General features: G+C 37.4%; 2 protein-coding genes across 3 annotated transcripts in view; both read left to right on the forward strand.

Annotated features, from left to right (window-relative positions):
* Window positions 1–11617: 11617 nt before the first annotated feature.
* rpl29 (ribosomal protein L29) lies at window positions 11618–14687 on the forward strand. 2 transcript variants are annotated; one of them, XM_068315379.1, is made up of 4 exons: window positions 11618–11656; window positions 12083–12135; window positions 12298–12362; window positions 14504–14687. In XM_068315379.1, the coding sequence occupies exons 2-4, from the start codon at window positions 12099–12101 to the stop codon at window positions 14603–14605; spliced, it is 204 nt and encodes a 67-aa protein (XP_068171480.1). In that variant the 5' UTR covers window positions 11618–11656; window positions 12083–12098; the 3' UTR covers window positions 14606–14687. The 2 variants fall into 2 exon arrangements, with proteins under 2 accessions (XP_068171480.1, XP_068171481.1); XM_068315380.1 differs by lacking the exon at window positions 11618–11656 and adding an exon at window positions 11748–11940.
* Window positions 14688–18429: 3742 nt separating this feature from the next.
* The window catches only part of iars1 (isoleucyl-tRNA synthetase 1), a 61779-nt gene continuing 58744 nt past the window's right edge, over window positions 18430–21464 (forward strand). Inside the window, exons 1-4 of the mRNA XM_068315916.1 lie at window positions 18430–18489; window positions 19035–19158; window positions 20854–21010; window positions 21123–21242. Of these exons, the coding sequence (XP_068172017.1) occupies window positions 19040–19158; window positions 20854–21010; window positions 21123–21242 (396 nt within the window). The 5' untranslated portion in view covers window positions 18430–18489; window positions 19035–19039. The remainder of the gene's footprint in view (window positions 18490–19034; window positions 19159–20853; window positions 21011–21122; window positions 21243–21464) is intronic.

Raw genomic sequence — 21464 nt, forward strand, 5'->3', positions numbered from 1 at the left:
AAAACAAACATTTAACAATTACAGACCAATCTCACTTTTGCCTCAATTTTCAAAAATTTTAGAGAAACTCTTCGACACTCGACTTGAAAAGTTTCTTGAGAAACATCACATAATTAGTGAAGGTCAGTATGGTTTTCGAACCAAAAGAACTACAGCAATGGCAATAACAGAAGCTATTGAAGAAATAACTAATGCACTGGAGCAGAAAAAGTATGCAATTGGTCTCTTCATTGATCTGAAAAAAGCATTTGATACTATTAACCACGTAATATTACTAAATAAAATGGAAAGATATAGATTTAGGGGGTTGGCTGGGGACTGGTTAAAAAGTTATTTAACAGGGCAGGTACAGTTTGTAAAAATGGGTCAACGTTCATCAGATGTACTTGGCATTGCTTGTGGTGTCCCCCAGGGGTCAGTGTTAGGGCCCAAACTGTTCAATCGGTACATAAATGATATATTTAACACAACCAAAGTCCTGAAACTCATACTATTTGCAGATGATACAAATATATTTTACAGTAGTGATGATTATTTTGAGCTTTTAAACACAGTAAACAGGGAACTAAACACAATAAAAGATTGGATGGACTCAAATAAATTATCTTTGAATATAAATAAAACCAAGGTAATGATGTTTGGAAATCGCAACATAATGTCTGAACAAAAAATAAGTATTGATGGCACTCAAGTTGAATTTGTAAGTGAAAATAAATTTTTAGGAGTTATTATTGATAGTAAATTGTCATGGAAACCCCATGTCAGACACATAAAAACAAAAATCTCCAAAACCCTCTCAATTATAAATAAAGCAAAACAATACCTTGATGGAAATGCACTCCGTACTGTATATTGCACCTTGGTCCTCCCATACTTTACATATTGTATTGAAGTTTGGGGAAATACTTACCAGAACACAATTAATCCTCAGATCATACTACAGAAAAGAACAGTGCGGATCATTCACAAGGTTGGTTTCCTTGAACATACTCATAACCTGCTTACGCAGTCAAAGTTGCTAAAATTTCATGATCTTGTACAATATAATACATCAATAGTTTTATATAAAGCATTCAATAAATTATCACCACCAAACCTCCAACGATTTTTTATAACTCCAGTCAGGGCTCACAACTTGAGAGGGTTTGGATATCTTTCATTGCAGAAAGCTCAAACCACACGCAAACGTTTTTGTGTGTCTGTGTGCGGAGTGAAACTCTGGAACAATCTGGACTTACAACACAAGCAATGCAAAAGTACAAATCAATTCAAACTGCTTTATAAACAACGTCTCTGGTCAAAATATAGAGATGAGGGTCGTTAACTCAAACTGCTATTCTGTTTGTTAACATGTGCTCAGTGTTTCTTGATCATCATTGGTATTTGTTAATTACTGTTGTTTGCATTTGTCCATTACCGTTGTTGATATGTTGTACATTACCATTGTTGGTATATCGTTTTGAATCTTCGAAGTATGAGTGAAGCCCAGTGTGTTGACCTCTGAATCAGGAACTGGGGTGGGATTACATAAGTTTTCTTCTTCCCACTCCCTTTCAGGCAAAATTGTATTGTTGAGATATGATCTTTATTTATTATTTGCTTATTTAATTTTTTTGTTGTTGTTGTTTTTTGTTTTGTTTTTCCTTGCCTTACCTGAAATAAATGAATAACTGAAATGAATGAAATGAAGGGGATGCAGTTGAATGTGAGTGGCCCTGAAAGAGAGCTAGAGGAATGTGATTAATGCCATTTGTTGGAGTTATGTGACTCATGCATCTCTTAACATCGCCCAGTGCCAACTGTAATAAAAGAACTATCCACAAAGCAGCATATGACATGTTCAAGTTCAACTGACAAAGCGTTTAAGGGAGGCCAAATTACGAGCCAGTAAGTCTGTAAAACGAGTACGCTATCTAGGTTCAGTCTCCAGGAGGAGAAATCCCTCCTGTATCCTCCTCTCTAATAAGGATTATCTCATTCCTCATTTGTTCATTCATGATTGGTGACTTTGTGTAAGTAGTGCTAACATTTTTGGTGTGTGTGTGTGTGTGTGTGTGTGTGTGTGTGTGTGTGTGTGTGTGTGTGTGTGTGTGTGTGTGTGTGTGTGTGTGTGTGTGTGTGTGTGTGTGTGTGTGTGTGTGTGTGTGTGTGTGTGTGTGTGTGTGGCATGTCTCACATGTATATTTTATATATACATTATATTAGTGCTGTCAGGCGATTAAAAAAAAAATCTAACTACAGGATTTGTAATTAATTAACCTAATCCCATTTTAATCTCATGTGTAATGTGCCTGTGTTCAATTGAGTGTTTAGGTGAGTGTAACGGGCTACGTTTCAATAAAGAAGAGAAAAACTTATTTTGTTCCACCTGTACGCGGTTGAATGGAGGGGATGGGATGTCAACATATGCTGCAGTGTAGTGGGGCCAAGGTTTTGTGACGTTTGGATATTTGTTATTAGATAGTGACGCCTTATATTTTTGACCATTGTGAGATAGATATTAGATATTGTGATATTAGATAGTTGTGATATTAGATAGTAACGCCTTACATTGTAAGAAGGGTGTACCTTACCCACCATGTGGGTCTCCTGCTAATTTTCACTTGCACTTTTTATTTTTACTTATGTTATTTCATTTTATTTCATTTTATACTGTTTATATTTTAGTTATAATTTAGTATATGTCCTGTTAATGCTACATGTGTCTGTTAGTGTAGTGTATGTCTTGTGGTATGTCCTTTGGTGTCAGTGTTTATTTTTCTCCTGGTGTTTATCCAGTATTTATTCATTATGTAATGCCTGAGCAGTGGATATGTGCAATTTCCTCAGGGATTAATAAAGCATCCATCCATCCATCTAATCATTCACCACGCAGATTCCGGATGAGCAAGTCTGGTATTGTAACAAGTTGGCACACGTGAATGTTGGAGAGGAGGATGGATGTTACTGCGTTTGTTTCGCGTTCGACTTCCAAATTTTGTTCGACTAAAACAAAATTCCGAATTTTTTTGTAGCAAGTTCCCCGGCTACATTATTTAAAAGATATCAGCGTTTGGACTAGATCAGAAGCCAGATTCGGCTCTTGGACGTAATGGTACAATGAACCACACATACACAGTACTTTAATTGCAAACGGTACCTTGTATTAATTTTTGACAATTTATATAATAGTATATACAGTGAACCCCAATATTTACAATCTGCAGAATTAAATACACTAAGTGCCCTTAACATTCCTGATGCATCATGACATTTGAAATCAGGTAAAACCACACAAAATATTTAACAATCAGGAATAAACACACTAATTGTCCAAAATGTTCCAGCTTGCCAGATCCAAGCTGTAATTTGTCCATTGGCAAAGTCGTGTGTTTGAGTATGTGTGGGTGTGACCGAAGGTGAGGTGGGGGATCGCCTTCCAGAGCCTCCTACCACACCAGGTGAAGTTTTCCACAACTGTTGTCTCAGTTCCAAATCAGAGTCCTAGCTCGCCATCCATTTGGTCGAGTCCTCACCGGCACTCCGACCAAATCTATAAAAATGTCCAATAAACAATGCGACCAACTTATCGCTGCCGGTGCGGGTTGTTGTCCGTAGAATCTCCTCCATGTACTTCTTTTCACTTTTATTTATCCTTTAAACTCTGATCACCAAAAAAACATTAGCCTGTGGCTAATCAGGTTAATTCATACATCAGCTGCTCTCGGCGCTTCCTGCTCTCTCTCTCTCTCCAGCCGAACAATCGCCGGCTTCTTCGGTGGCTTTTTATTGGGGTGACGCCATTGGCCACCTGTGGCCCCACAGGTGAGTGCGTGATTTCACAACACCATGTGACAAGAAGTTCCACACTAATGTGGAACCTAACAGTCTTTGATATATTAATAATAAAATAAACATTAAACAATAATGAACATAAAATAACCATTACATTTTACCATAGTAAACTTTCATCCCGGTTACATTTTGGTCGAATTCCGATTTGTTCGATTTGTCTAAAAGCGTCCAAAAACCAAGGTTTGCTTGTATGCAAAACATGTATATTTTAATGATGGCAGTACACTGTGTGTGTGCGTGTGTAAAAAAATAAAAAATCAATGTATCTTAATAATTCCACTAGGGAAATTACTTTTAACTCCAAATGCTTGCACACATACACAGTATACACAAGCATGCACACACACACACACACACACACACACACACACACACACACACACACACACACACACACACACACACACACACACACACACACACACACACACACACACACACACACATACTGGCAGTATGGAAAATGATCATTTGGACATGACAAAAATGAAAATAAAGTAAACATGTACAGTGAAGGGTGGTTGGGGTTGGGGTATGGACTATGATTGTGTTTTTGTAAAGTTGAGGTGTGGCTAGTGATTATGATTGGGTCATATCATTTGTTTTTACTAACAAAACATTTTTGTCCTCTCTGGCAGGTCCAGGGTGATTTTTTTTTTGGACAATATTTCCCCTGCTTTGGAATACACTCACCTTATATCGCTGTCAAAACTCATGGCACAAACCAAACCACGACCTGAATCAGGCCACGTCCACACGTAGCTGCATAAGTGTGTTGATCAACACGTTTATAACAACACCGAGAACGGGACTTGTGGAAATGAATGAATAAACTTTATGACTCATAATGAAAGAAACAAACAAATATCCAACTGTCAAGCATGCTTATCAACATGACTTTGACGTGGAGCTGTTATACATCAGAAAATAGCCAGTTTTAACTCCATTCATTCTGGGTGTACATGTAGACATGTAGATTCTTTTTCGCTGTAGAAGATAATGTTTTAGATGTTGAGTCCTTCATGGTCTGCAGTAACCAGACTGTGCTGCCTCAATGCTAGAAGTCGTTTCCTTCAGCAACATGAATATTGAGAAAAGAGCCGCAGTGGTTGGGTGCGATATGACTTGTAAATGCAATGTGCTGGTACCCAGAAACAATATTACTTAATCAGCCTGTGGATTCAGGCTGCACCGCTAAAACAGACAAATATAGTGAGATAAAGTAATCATATTTACTGCCCCACAGTTGTTTTCCGGCTGCTGAGGCTAAGAATAGTTTTTAGCAGGGACTCCAGAGATGAGTACATTACAGTACTTAATACTGAAAGAAATAACACCGTCTTGGTTTTTCTGAGCCATGTTCAGAAGAAGCCTCACATTGGACTTCTTTCCAAGACAACTGGATGACTTTAGAAATCATATTGACATCACTATCGATCAAAAAGAATTGATGAAAAATTTTCAGACTAATTGATTTATTTCTTATTAACAGTATTGCCCATGTGATGTCATAAGGATTTCTTTATTATTGTATTTTTTCACCAAGTTTGATTTCCATGTTACTTCTGGGGGGTTTTTTCGGGTTTTTTTTGCATTGTTATAAAAGGTTGTCTTATTGCTCGATTAATGACCTCTTACAGTTGTCCGATGTCCTGACTGGCCATTTAAGGCAGGCTGATGTCTGTTGTGACCATTAGCTTAAAGCCGATGGATTCACAAATTAAACTGATGAACAAACTTCAATAACCAGACTAATTTGCAAAAGTGAGTGAAAAATGTGTAAAAAAATGTTTAGTTTCAAAATGATTCATGTCATTCTGTGGTTAAATTGTAAACATGACATGATATTGGAAGCATGGGTAAAACACAAGCTGTGTTTTATCCTGAGGTGCAAAAGTACATTCAAGAATTTTTGCACACTCAGTTGTATCCTTCTGTTATCTGAGCTGGGTTATCTCTTTTATGAGTAATACTGAAAATGTCATTTTTAAAATGTTAAAAGTTTAGCAGGCAAATTTCATTGAATATCTATGTAATATACCAGCATCACTATTTTCTATCTTCACACCTACTGTATATATTTGAACAAACTCACTTCAAAAAGTCACGTTGTCACCAACTCCACCTGTCAATCAAGCCCCCGAACCAATCATAGCGCCCAATCAATCACGGCGCATCTGCCAGAAGGAATCACGTGAACAACATGGTCTAAGGCATCTGCTATGTTAGGAGAATAACTGTACATGGACTTCCCAGTTAACATAATTTTACAGTGTCATAACTGTTCCAACAATTTACATGTTTTTGAGCAGAGTCCAAACAGCAGGAACGACACAATGCCATGGCTGTTACTATACTTTGTATGTTTTTTGTAGGGAACAGTGACGTCCATCTCCGTTCCTCCTCTCTCCCTCGCCCAGGTGTATTTTGCGGAGTTTCGAACAATGTTTAAACAGTCATATGATGGGCAGTTATGTTTTATTCTGTTCTTGTTTATTTTGTAAAGCAGGTTTTTCTGTTTCTGGTTTATTATACCAGATAGTGTAAAAATAACCCTATTTAATTATTGTTGGTTTGCCAGGGGAGGGGCATGGAGATAATTATATAAAGAAAGCATTTCTGCTTTATGGGGAGTTGGAATTGGAGAGTGGAGCTGGAGTGCTAGAATGGTGTGAATGGTTGCTATTGGTTGTGTAAGTTTTCTCTGTGTATATTTCTTTTTGTTGCGCTGGGTTTTTGGTTTTGGGCATTTTAATCTTCACTGTAAACAATTTTTCACTTGTTGTTTTGGTTAAAATAAAAACCCCACCAAGAGGGATCTTTTGCAGCTGTGCCATCAATTTGTTCCTATACTCCTGGGCAGGGACTAAATAAACAAATGGGTCACTCTTTTCAACCATATTTTGTGCAATTGGTCTTTTTTTCATTTCATAAAAAACAAAAACAAACTGAAAGCAATGTGATGTGCATGAGTTTGAAGTTTTTTATAAGTGTTTTTGTGGGGAAAATTTAAAAATACGTATTCAAAAAAAAAGGCAATGGCTTTTCGATTTTAGGTGTTCCTCATCAGTCATGTCTAAATGATCTAAAGCTAAGGAGACATTAATGTAAAGACTTAAAACAGATTTTTGAAAATTGGATTTCTAGTTTAAAATTTTCTTCATTAGATTTTGAAATTGGAACATGGGTTCCACAAAATTTGTCTGTGTGACAGGGTTTTAAGTGACTAATATAACCAATCTGCTAGACTGGATAGCATTCATCCCTGTAATCACATTGTCCCACGGGAGTGATGCTGTTATTTTCTTCTAAAATTATTATTTTATTTTGAACGCTAAAGTCAGTCATGAGTGATGAGTCATGATTTGACTCTTCCGCCCAGTTTCCTTTTAGGTCATCAAGCATTTGAAGAGGAAATAACCAAATAAATAAATACAATAAAGGTAGTGCAATATGAAATACCTGAATCCACCCTCTTTATCCAGATCCCTTTAGAATTGTGTGGATTCTTACTTGTCTTATGCCCAACCTTACACCATGCAAATGAAGTTGAATGATATTACTACAGCCATCAAAAGCCATCGATGAATAAAGGTTACCACTCACAAGATGAAGTTCCTACATGAGGAAACATTACGCTTGTGAGGGCAGAGAACAAGCAGTATGACATCAGCTTATCGGTCTGTGTTGGAGTGAAGGGAGCGAACATTCAGCCACGTTGTGAAGCTTCTGAAGCTACAATAGTGTACAGTAAATTTGACATTTTTCCTCCTCAGCTTGTCATCTTTATTACTGAGGAATATATTCATTCATTCATTTTCCTATACCGCTGTATCCACCGCACCGGGTCACGGGGAGCTGGAGCTTATCCCAGCTGGCATGGGGCTTGAGGCGGGGGACACTGCGCACGACGCCAGTGCACCGCGGAGCCACACGCAAAGACAGACAACCACACACACACACACTCCTACGGGCAAATTTTGGGACCGGCCAATTAACCTGAAGCGCATGTTTTTGGAGGTGGGAGGACGCCAGAGAACCCAGAGAGAACCCACACAGACGTGGGGAGAACATGCAAACTCCGCACAGAGAAGGACTCGAACCCAGAACCGCCTTGCTGTGTGGTGACAGTGCTACCCACCGCACCGCCGTGCTGCCAGGAATAATTAATCAAATTATAAAAAATAATAATTAGCGTGCAAGACAAACCTGCACCTGGAATTCCTGGAAGAATATAGTCAATCAGAAACAGAGTGAAAAGGAAAGAGTGGGTCTTCCTGGTAGGCACACCCAGTGAGGGATCACGGTTTGTCCCAAATCAGAATACAAGCATGCTTTAAAATTTGTAATTGTCTTCGCAGATCTGATTGCAGAGCAGATCAGAGAGACTTGAGGATTCAATCATGGCTCTAAATATAGGATGCTGCTGCATGATTTCTTCTGCTTGAGCAGGGAATCACCCAACTTAGGGCGAGAGCGAGAGGAGAGACTGAAGAAGAGAGAAGAAAAAGAAGGCATGGGATGACAAGAGGTCAGGGCACTGTTTAAAGAAATGTGTGGTTCTGTCAGTGTGTGTGTGTGTGTGTGTGTGTGCGTGTGTGTGCATGTGTGTACATGAGAATGATAAATGTAAGCACAGTCACATGGATGCACACCCTTTCACATTCATCACACGGGGGAAGGCCACAGGCAGCGTAATCTCTGTGGATCTGTCTGTAACTTCTGGCTGCTTTACAACCTGTCCATCTTTTTTTTTTGGCAATCCAGTGTTGGCCTCAGTGTCAATAAGTGAAATCATGACAAGGCTACCAATTAGCATTTTTAAAGACTGTTCCCATAAACAGAATTTTCATTATGTTCAATTAATTAAATCTTATTTTAGTTTGCTTGTTTTAGCCCTATTCATTTCTGACCACCATTCTAAACTACTTCTGGACTTTTTTATTGGGTTCTGTGATTATCTGTGTATCAAAACAATTGCAAAAAAAACCCCAACCAAAATAGAAAAAATAAATACATTACTGTATAGTTCATGATTAGAAAAATACCGATTGTATTTCCAAAAATACTGGATATCTTGTTCACATAACCCTCTTGAAAATCAATATGGAATCCCTGACAGTGGACTATATTAACATCAATAACCAATTTTCATGACAAGAAAGCAGATCAAACGTTTGTGCCACATGTTGGTCAGTTTTGGGGACATTTTGCTCAAAATGCAAAAGAAAAGGATCAAAATGTTTTAAAACATGAATATGTGTAAAGCATTTCTAGTAATCAAGCAAGAAGGTTTGAGGAAATGTTTGGACTAAAAACACTAATATTGCATTAGAGGAGCTACATTGCCAGTGTGACTAATGATACTTGAAAATTAAAATCATGACATAACATATCTAGATGAGATAATTTCATGACTTTTGAGTCACCACAAGCATTTAGGTTTACTTTACTCATGCGTTTTTCTTTTGATGGCAGCAGTGGTCACCTGACAATGAATTGGTCCAATTGCTAATGGACATTAATATATTTTCCCCTGTAGCAGATGAAAAGACAGCCTTTTCAATTACCTCGGAGGACATGCAGAGGCCACATCTCCATCTTCACTCAGAGAGACACTCTCTAATGAGTGCTCTTGGATTCAAGTGCTAACAATGGGTCCCATAAACAGGATACTTGTTCAGGGAATTAATAAAATAATCAAGCACTGTCTCAAACAGGAGTGAATAATTTTTATTACAAAAGAATATCTGCATGAATTTCAAAACCAAATGAAGTAGACTTAAGTGAGGAGGTTAACATCAGATAGCTGGTGAGATATTAGAAAGACACACGTTAAATTAATTATAAATAATTCATGCAGTAGAACAAATGATTAAGTCCTTTTCCACTTATGTAATATCTCAGAACATATTCAGTTCAATAATTACAAGAGGTTGCTAATACTAGTCATATGTAAATTATTGCATGAGAAGAATTTTCCCTGAAAACACAAAGAAGGAGGAGGCCTCCTCCTATTTGTCACAAAATAAATGTGTATATTTTGTTTTTTGTAACATTTGAAGTTTTACCTCTTTGGACCGAAGAAAAATCATGTGGTAAAACTGTTAAAAACCCAAAGACATCAAATTTGACAGGGAGATCTATAAGCAATGTTCCCTCCAATTTTTTTATGTATCTCGGTAAACATACAAGCTTCCTGAGCACACTGCGAACCACTGTAAGCAACATCAGATTTGCACGCTGTGGCCACGCAAAAATATCACACTTGTTCAAACCTTGGATCACAGCAAGTTACATGGCTTATGAAAAGAATCAAATTCCAGCAGCAATTTTCATTTGTTTATTTTTGATGTAAGTGATTTGGCCCACTTGAATAGAAAAAGACAAATATCTTATATCCCATAAATTATCTAGTAGTAACAGCATTTAATGATTAATATCCATAAATAAAAAAAAAACTCTTAATAATTTTCATTGGAATATGCAAATGTCAGAAACAGATTGAATGGGCCTTTAGTATGCAACCCCTAGCCACAAAGATGTGAGCTGGTATGTTAAATCAATCATTTTAAATGCTTTATCATAAACATATGGTGAATTTTAATAAAAGTAGTAAATTAACGCTAGAGAACCCACACCCATTATGCTTAAAGGAAAATAATGTGGGTTATAACACGGACCAAGTGGACCATATAGAACACATTTCTGAAGTTTTTTCAGAAAAAATAATAAAATGATATTAAAATAATAATAAAACTTAGTTTTATTATTATTTGATTATTATTTGATTACTATTTTGGAGAGATCACTTTGTCACAGACATAATGACTGTCACATGGTTATGATACCAGGATTTTGAGTATACGTCGCTTGGGGACTTCACGAGTTAAAATCAGACATAAAGCTATGTAACAAAGAGACGGACATTAAAAGCGCGTGTGACACCGGGTTAAGCTTAAACAAGGCAATCAGAGACTGCAGGGTACCCTGAAAGTAGTACCTGACAAGTGGACAGACTAGTGCATATGGAGGTCAGTGAGAGTAACATCAAAGCTAGTGCATAAGTAGCTTTGATCTAGGGTCTTACTCACACTGGCCTTCTCCCTCGTCTTTCTATCTTATCCAGTTCCTGATTGTACAAAAGTTAAAATTTGACCGTGACCTACTTTTCCAAGGTCAAAGTCATCATCTCACTTTCATTCCCTTTGCTGCAGGAGTAATATGTTTTTTGTTTCATCTTTCTATCTGTAACGGTTGCAAAGATATTTGGTGGACAAACAAACGAAGGAAAGAACGAATGAATGAATAAACAAAGGAACAAACGAAGGAACGAACAAACGGACAAACACACGAACACTGACAATCGCAATACATGACTGTTTTTAAGTAGTGTAATTAACACTACTTAATTTCTCTAATTTCATAATAATGTCTTTTGTTTGATAAATAATATTTAAAGTCTGCAATATTAACCGTTCCCCACCTCTCGCCCGTAAGTCCACTTGGATTGGCACCAGCAACCCCTGTGACACGCAAAAGCAGGAGAAGGAGATAAGAAGATGAGTGAATGAATGAATGAATGAATGAATACTGTACACACATACTGTACATAGAAATTTGAGGTACGTCACATGCGTAAAGGGTGACATCATGCGGTCAGCTATAGTCTTTCTCCTGTAATACTGGATATCACCAGCAGGCGACACTGTGATTAACAGACCAGTCTTCTCCTATTGGCTTCCTCTCGGTACCCGTTTGCTCTTTTCTCACCCGGAACCTGTCTTCTTTCTTTTCCGGTTGTCGTCTGTTCGTGTGGAAGGTATCCTGTTTTCCCAATCGAGAGTTTTTTTTCAAATCTACATTAATCGTTGTATATTATATGTCACTCCACACCAAAATCAATTAATCTCAATTAACCAATTCCTCGCCCATATTTCTATCACAATATGTTTAGTTCTAAGCTTCATTTAAAGTTAAAATTTTACATCTGAAAAATGGTGACGTTCCCTGTAGTGAAGGGTTAGCTTCACATTAGCTCTCAACTAGAATCGATCTTGTCAAAGACCCCAGTGTCTTCAGTCATCAATAACTATAGCTGTTATTGTGAGTTAATGTTTTACATTATGAAGATTTCTGTTCGGGAAGTCAGCATTACACGGATTTTACCTGCGACCAAACAGTAGCTAACGAACATGTAAGGGAAAGCGAAAAGCACTAAATTGTGATGACAAATTATCTCTTTCAGAGAAACTACTGACGATATGGCGAAGTCCAAGAACCACACAACCCACAACCAGTGTAAGTATCTTCGCATTGATATGCAAAGTTACTGTACAGTTGTTCAAAGTGGATGGAAAGTTTGGGGAATGTTGGCAACCATGATATGTTTCATGCATGTTGTTTAATATGTAACTTCCAAAACATAACAATTGGGGTTTTTTTCTCCATTTCTTGTAACAGCTCGTAAAGCCCACAGGAATGGCATCAAGAAGCCCAAATTTAACAGATACGAGTCACTGAAGGGGGTATGTACCTGTTCCTGCTCACTTGCCCTGAGAAGGAAAACTGTGAAAACAGATTTCTCCCTCCAGCACACCTTACATGGAGGATTTGTGACGGTTACTCAGAATTCCATCTTATAATATTGCAGTAGTCTTCAGGACACTAAGTTGTAATTTTTGCTTGTGACTGAGTTGTCTTTCATAAATGGTGATACAGATACCTGTTACCAGTAAACATTACGTGTGGGATATTACCTTGGTTTATTTACTTTTTTTTATTGTGTCCCAGATCTTATTATTCTGGATTTTCAAGTTATCTAATCATATCTGATTCACTCTAAGCTGTGGCCATGGATTGGATTTGATACAATTTGTAGCCATACTGTATGAATCCCAATAATCAGAACAGGATTCATGTCTGTTGCCATTCATGCATTGGTGCTGTCATCATCAGCCCATGCCAAAAAACATATTGCCAAGGCCTGTCATTGACAGCTTAACAGATCATCAGCTGGTAACATCTAATTATATGTTTGCTTTCTTGTGGAGCAAACTGGTCTTAAATTTTTAACCAGCATTTCACTTTCTGTTGAAAGCCAAAATTCATCTCACAAATACAATTATTTGAGATTGGCAATAGCAGAGAATTTTTGCAAAGAAATTATCATTGTCTATTTGCCTTACATCTTGAAGAATAGATGTGTTCACATTAGATCCAGATATTTTTTGTTATGAAATAATCCAATCTGATCTGACAAAAATCAGAATTGTCAAATAAAAACTGTGATGTGAAATTCACCATTAAGCATTCCACAGCTTTTTTTTTCGTAGTGAAATTTGCAATGTGTTGCTGATGTCAAATTTACTAACAGCACATGAAGGCTATGCCAAAAATAATTTGGACTGCTTTACTTTCCTTGAGAAATCCAGCCGTGTGTGTGGTTTCTTTCATTTTCACCTTCTAGACATGATTTTTCGATGCTAGTGACTTACTTAAAGAAATCTTGACTACTCTAGCAAGACCCTAGGTAAATTCGGAACTAAAGTGTTGGTATAATATGACTAGTAAACAGTAGCTTATCCTTTTCTTGTATCATTACTTGTATAGGTTAGAGGTTAGTTGAATATGATTTTACTTGATATTTAAAAAGGTGGCGTTGTAGCTATAGCCTCTCCCACAACGTCATAAAGGGTTACCTGTCTACGTCTGTGTGTCTGACCATACATAGTGGAAAATGTTTTAGCTCTTAAGATCTCAAAAACCACAGGTCCCACTTAACTGAGTCATGCATGTTTTGTACCTTTGAAAATGTGCATTATATTATGGACTACTTCAGTTTTCTTAAATTTGTTAGTACGTTTGACTTTTGTCAGTTCTCTTTTTAGGTTATTTTTGTTGTTTATATTAGACGTTATGATAGAGGTCTACTCACATGAGCACATACAAGTTTACTCAAGTAGCAAAGGTACAACTTTTCTACTTTAAGACATTTGGTAGTTGTTTACACCTTGTTGCCATCAAGGTCATTTATATCAAGGAAGGCATTCAAACTGATCCTCTTGTGTTGCATGTTGATGTAATTGTTGCATGTGCAGCAGAAATGTACAAGAGCCACAGGTAAAAACACTGAACGTGCCTCAGGGCCTCCTGTTGGTTCTTGTCCATTGCTTTGTGTGACATTGGCTGTGGCTTACTTTTTTTTAGTGGAACTCAACTTCCAGGATTAGAATCTGTAGCTGGTATGTCTAGTCTCTGTGAAATTTAGTTTTGATCTGCTCTGGTGGCTGCAGCTTGTTTTACACTGATGAATCCATTAAGAGGACATTGTATGAAACATTTTGAGATGGTTGTAGCCAAATGTCTGTTTTTAACTAGCCGTACCTACACTGAGAAGAGGTTAATTTTTTCATGCAAATATTTGCTTTAATGCTGTTTTTAAAAGCTAGCGAAATTTCCACAAGAAATTGTAATTGGTTGTAAAGACACATTGGGAACAAGTTGGGACAGGGGCAACAAAAAAGTATCAACATCATTTGGACGTTTTGTTAAGTAGTTTTATGGACCAACTGATATAGAAATATCTACAAGCACCGCTTTGTGAAATGCATAATGACATAAAGGACATCAATAATTCACCTGCTAATTTTTTTCTTTTTTGCTGCAGGTGGATCCAAAGTTCCTGAGGAACATGCGATTCGCTAAAAAGCACAACAGCAAAGGCTTAAAGGCAGCGCGGAAGGCTGCCCGGGCTTCGCAGCAGAAATAAGCTGCAATGCAGTTGTCTCTGTGTTTCTCATCGTACCATGTTTCTGCCATCATAATAAAGCTTTGCTTTGTTAAGAAACCAACATCAGTTTTTTCTTTTTACTGATTCGTATTCGGTTGAAGCACAGAATGAGTCACTTCATGGGTTGCCCCAAATTTGGTCAAAAGGGGTTTGGGTTGTTGTTTAAAATGACATGACATGCTGTAGCAGAGCGCTGAATATCAGAATAAGACTTAAAAGCTTCACATTTTAAAGTCAGTTCCCTGGCAATGATGGTCTTAAAATTTGAATGAATTTTAGTTTCCACCAAGTTTTACACGTAACCTGTTATTTTTATTTAGTCAAGTTGTGTTCTTTGATAAGTAGTTGTATTCAACATAAGTGATTATCTGATATTTAAAATCTGTATGCTCAAATACAATATAGACATAAAAACAAATAACCATATAACAAGCATGTATAAACTAAATGTGGAAAAGGCTGATGCTGTGCAGCACAGTTTACGGTATCACAGTTCCCCATTATTCTAATTGCCTTCTGTACTCCATTGTACATAATGTATTACGTGCAACATACAGTAATGGGCGGATTCTGGTGTTGATTCTTCAATTCAAAGAAGTATTTGTCCCCAAGGGGCAATTGAAAGCACATTAAGCAGGGTTGGTGTAAAAATGTAAACATGCAGTGTAAACAAACATGGCAAACAAATAATTATAACATAAATACAATGTTCATGTAAAATTCAAAATTTAGGTGCAGTGGGTAGCGCTGTCCCGCCCAGCAAGGCAGTTCCGCGTTTGCATCCAGCTCTGTGGAGCATGTTCTCCCTGTGTCTGCATGGGTTCTCTCCGAGTTCTCCGGCTTCCTCCCACCTCCAAGATTGGCTTCAGGCTAATTGGCTGCTCCCAAATTGATCATACCTGTGAGTGTGTGCCTGGGTGGTTGTCTGTGTGGCTCCGTAGCACACTGGCGTTGCGTCTGTAGTTTCCCCCACCTCAGGCTGTAAGCCAGCTGGGATAGGCTCCCCGTGACCTGTGACTTTGGATAAGAAAATGAATGGAATTCAAAATGTAGTTGGCTCAAAACCTGGTGAGATAGTTCAAAAATGCTTATTCTGGTTTTGAAGCTACACTGTCAACACTTGGAAAATAGGAAATGAAATCAATTTTATTAATCTCCGTAGAGGGAATAATTATATAACCTATCTTAGCCTAGTTTATCCCATAACCCCCGAGGGTCGTTAGGACACCACAGATGATCTGTTGACCAGCTCTCTCCATCCCTCTCTGTCCTCAGCAGCTCTCACTGCCTCACCGAGTGTCAAGTGACAGCTCCTTGTAAGATGGTCTTAGCAAGGCCTGAGGATCTGGTGATGTGTCCGTACCACCTCAGTTTCCGCTTCATTACAGTGGTAAGTAGGCCTTCATGTGACCCGATGGCTTGGCTGATCTTCTACCGGACATCATTTTTGACATGTTGGATGTAGGACAGCAGTCCCCAACCTTTTTTGCTCCATGGACCGGTTTCAGCTAAGGCAATATTTTCACGGACCAGCCTTCATTTGCTCGCTTATCGTTAATGACACCAGGATGGCTGTAGTTTAAAAAATAAATCATCCGCAGTGGTCTTATGTCAAATGCAAACATCAACACTCATTTTAGAATGAAAATCCTTTTTAAAAACAAGTAATCATAATAAAAAACTTGATTCAAGTGATTCCGCAGACGAGGTTTATTTCGAAATACAGCGACTTACAATCGGTGCATCCAACATGATAGAAATACTGATTTTTCCTTTGTAAAGGGTGAACAAGTCAATCACCTTATAATTACAACTAGCGGAAACCCATGGAATTTCCACGATAAAACAATAATATCAGACCTCATACCAAACATATGAAAACAAATATATTGGTATGATAAACCAAGCGCACCCAATGTAGTCAAAAATCAATGTGACGTAACGACTTTGTTTTGGCAAATCAGATTGCGCTGGGTGAATGAATGAATGAATGAATGAGTAAATATATTAACTTAATGACTCATAAACAAACATGAACAAATATCCAACTGTCAAGCATGTTAATCAACATGTCTTTGACGTGGAGCTGTTATACGTCAGAAAATAGCCGGCCTTAACTCTGTCCATTTTGTGAATACATTAGGCACAGGTCACATACACTTAACATCACAGCGGTTTTTGTCGTAGGCAGACGCCCCTCGGGTAGAAAAAGTTTAGGTTACGTCCACACGACAACACATACCCGACGCTTTCAAAAAAACTTCACTTTGCCCGCGTTTTCATCCCGGATATCTGCATTGTCGTGTGGACGAAAGGCGTAATCGCAAAGTAATTCATTCCGGCAGATGATCGGTTGAGTGTGTGACAGCGTGAGACTTTTCAAGTGAGCTTACTCAAATATATACAGTATGTGGGGACATGAAAACTACAATCAAGGCAGTTAGACTGCAACACCCCTGAATTAAAAAATTTACCCTGACCTATTTTCCGGGTAGGTCAGGGTAAGTAGCGGGATGTTGCAGTCTCTGAATTAAAATTTTACCCTGACCTATAAATCAAAGCATAGGTAGATCAAAGCACTAGCTTTGATCCATGGTCTTACTCACACTGGCCTTCTCCCTCGTTATCCAGTTCCTGAGTGTACATTTGTTGAAATTTGACCTCGAGGTCAAGTTCATCATCTCATTTTCATCCCAGTTGCTGCCCGAGTAAGGTGCTTTTTGTTTCATCTTTCTATTTGAATCAGAATTTTTAAAAAAGCTTATTGCCAGGTACAGTAAAGTTTACCACACAAGGAACTTCACATTGCATGAAAAGGGGGAAGAGAAACAATAAGGACTAAAGAATTTAAAAAAAAAAAACTATTTACAATTTATATGCTATTTGCAACAGTTGTGAAGATATTACAATACATCCCCTTCACAGGATGTCATTACTGTTCAATTAGAAGTTCAAGCAAATGTCCTTATCAGCGGGCAGCATCAATTCTTTACCAACAGTGGAAGGCTTCTCTGCCTTAGCAATACGATTATACGGGATTTAACAGTAACATCACACACAAATGAGGACTTTAGCTTAATTACTGCATTTTGGAAAATGTAGTTTTGGTCAAAGCAAACATTTGACTTATTTATTTTTTTAGACATTCTGACTTATGGCAACATAAAATGACGTGGCCACATTTGAACCCTGGGCCTTGAGTTTTACAAATGTGATCTACTGTACATCTTTGCTTTGCTTGTGCAGTGCAATTAATGATTTGCCATCACTAAGTCGTTATGTCACCACGTTGATTTTTTACTACGTTGGGTGCGCTTGCTTTATAATACCAATACATTTGTTTTTATATGTTTGGTATGAAGTCTGATATTATTGTTTTATTGTGGAATTTCCACTGGTTCCAGCTAGTATGTGTATATGTGTGTGTATGCAGGTGTGTGTATACAGGTGTGTGTATATGTGTGTGTATATATATATATATATATATATATATATATATATATATATATATATATATATATATATATATATATATATATATATATATATACACACACACACACACACACACATATATATACAGTACTGTATATTATACATGCGGGGATTACTAAAGTATATATATGTGTGTGTGTGTGTGTGTGTGTGTGTGTGTGTGTATATATATAGTCAAATATATACAGTATATATATTACAGTATATATACAGTATATATATTACAGTATATATACAGTATATATATTACAGTATATATACAGTATATACACAACAGCGCAGCTTGTCCTGTCCTGACGTCACTTCCGCAGACGTTGACTTAGACTTGCATCATTTCTGGTCGTTTGGCAGCCGGTGGTTGAGAACATGTGAGTGAATGCATTTCATGCCATAAAGAAACACCTAAAGAACTGATCACCGCAACTTTTACGGCGTATAAGTGAACGACTTGTTGACAGACGTTCAGGTTACGTTGAGCTGCTTACTGGCTAATTTAAGCATTGTTAGGCTAGCTTAGCCTGCTAGCTAACAACTAGGAGGTGCCATTCTTGTGAATGAAGTTTCTCTTTAATGCCTGTTCAAATTAGAAGTAATAGTTAAGCGCTTACATTTGTTTGCATGTTCATTTCACTAAACTACAGAACATCGACATGTTTTGATAAGATTGTTATTGTGAAAGTTATCTGTGAAAGAAATATATCAACTTGACATTTTTGCAGGTAGATGTAGACAATAATTTCCAGAGTTGAGCAAAGTATAATTGTTATATATATGTAAGTATATATTTTATTGGAGACTATATATTGTTGTTTAATTGGGGAAATGAAACTTGTCTCACATGATCTTTGATTTCTCTTTCGTATTCATGTCTTGTCTGACCACACATCTGTTGATTGTTTCCATGTTTTTGCAGACACGATGGTGGAGCCAGTCCCTGAATCTCTCCACTTTCCCTCCGAGGAGGAGAAGATCATGCAGTTCTGGAAAGAAAAGGACTGTTTTCAAGAATGTCTCAAACAGTCCAAGAACAAACCCAAGTAAATACTTTTTTTCTCTCATTTAAATTCTTTTCTAATTTAGTTAATTAAAAAAGAACAGTTAAGATAATAATTTAAAAAATAAATAAATTTGAAAATCATCTCCATCTTAATATATTTGAAAATTGACTGTGCGAATGTGCATTAGGGATCGTTAATCAGGTTCGAGCACAAAATAAAGAATTTGTATTTCCTGGTTACATTCCATTTTGTTGTGTCAGTGGAATTCAACTAAAAATATCTTAGACATTTTCTGTTGTCAATAACTTATTGTTGCTCATGTTAATTTATTAGATTAACACTTTTCAAAATGTGTTAATGAAAGACTTGTCCTTTAAAAAAGACTGTCATGTTCAGTCACATGTTTGTGACTGTGTTCACTCAATATGAAGGTGGAAAAAAGCTAGAATAATTGACACCAGTGACAGCAATTAATACAGTTTCATAATTCTCCTACCTCTGCCATCCCACGTTTGGTTGATGCTACTTAAATCAGCTCTGTGGTCCAGAAGTACCAGGGCTTGGGCTCACGGTATTCAAGACTGAAGCAGCATCAATCTACAGGAGTGGCAGGATAGAGCCAGAACCAGAGCACCGCACTATTGTGTTCACTGTTGTCTTGAACTCAAACGTCGTTCTCTATGATGACACACATCCAGTTGTAAGAGTTCAAAATGATCACAGTATTAGTTTGATGGCTGAAAATGACTTGTCTATCTTAGGAAAGCCATCGTAAGATTGATGAACAATTTGAAGCAGCACTTCTTACCAACTACAGTGTCATTATGTGTTAAATAAATGCAGCCATTAAAAATAAAACCCTGAATGATGAGGAACAAGAATAGTCAATGTTTTCCTTCAACTTAGCCACATTAATTTACAAGTGTATAATACTCTACAACTCTGTTCCACAGCTGGGTCATTAACTGGCATGTTTTAAAGATACCGTGTCAGGACAAATTATTGTGAACTTTTTCCCCTTTTTATGCTCCTAAATATTAAGAAAAAAAAAATAGGAGTGTAGAGTAACGTTGGTCACAAGACCTCTACCAACACTGTAATAGATTGCTGGGGTTTTTAGTCTAGTTATGTTCTCCTTGAAACTGCCTTGATTTGTCTTTGTGGTGTTTTGGGGTTTTGTAAGTGAAATTTAGGGAATAAAAGCAAATCACTTGCCAGATATCCGTGAATGGATACATTTGTATCCCCACAAAATTACGTTTGCTGCTGTTCCATATGTTGCTGTTGTTGGTTAGATGTAGGAAGAATTGAAGATGGGCTTTTTTGTTATTTGGAAAGTAATTTCAGTGCAGTTTACTTAATGATAGAAACAATGAGATCTAGTCAAAATCCATTTAGGTAGGTCCTGTTTCTATCACCTTCAGGTATAACTAGGATAAAGCTATATTTTTGGTTCAGGAGTTGTCTTTTGTTTGTCTGCATAACATTCAGCTGAAACAGAAATCAAAACTAATTTCTCCACCAGTATGCTGCTGTCTGTGCTGGGTCATGCAGTGTGTTTGAAACTCTATATATTTGATTACTTTTTTAAAATTTATTTTGCATTAATGTTTCATTAATTGCGTCTTTGTCATGCTTGAGAGGAAATTGTCTCCAGACACCCAGACTTCTTGTATTTAATCAGATATGAGATATCAGACGACTAACACATTTTGTTGTCCTTTTCTCAACTAGATACACCTTCTACGATGGCCCTCCTTTTGCCACAGGCCTACCCCACTATGGGCACATCCTGGCTGGCACCATCAAGGACATTGTCACTCGCTTTGCCCACCAGAATGGCTTCCATGTGGAGCGGAGATTTGGCTGGGACTGTCATGGCCTGCCTGTGGTAGGAATCCATCCTGAATGATGTCAACTATTTTAACAGACACCTCTGAATGGTGTTCCAGATTAATCTTTGGTATTTTTTATGTATTCTTGTACTCTGTGTGTTTCTGTAGGAGTACGAAATTGACAAAACTTTGGGCATCAAAGGACCTGATGATGTGGCTAAAATGGGCATTGCCGAGTATAACAAGCAGTGTAGAAACATCGTGATGAGATACTCCAAGGAGTGGGAGGTGAGCAGATAATATTGTGGTCAGAAAACCTTCTGATCATACTTGTAGGACTAGATTAGCTTGTTGTTCTTGTTTGTGCATATCTGTCTTTAAAACAGTACACTGCACACCACGTTTAGTGGCATATCTCATTTTTATTAAGTATTTATTTCACTAAGTCTTACAACACACCTAAAGATAATGCTAGAAGGAGCTACTCTGCTGAATTTAGACTGGTGTCAT

Source organism: Antennarius striatus, chromosome 5 (assembly GCF_040054535.1).
Source record: "Antennarius striatus isolate MH-2024 chromosome 5, ASM4005453v1, whole genome shotgun sequence".
Lineage (NCBI taxonomy): Eukaryota > Metazoa > Chordata > Actinopteri > Lophiiformes > Antennariidae > Antennarius > Antennarius striatus.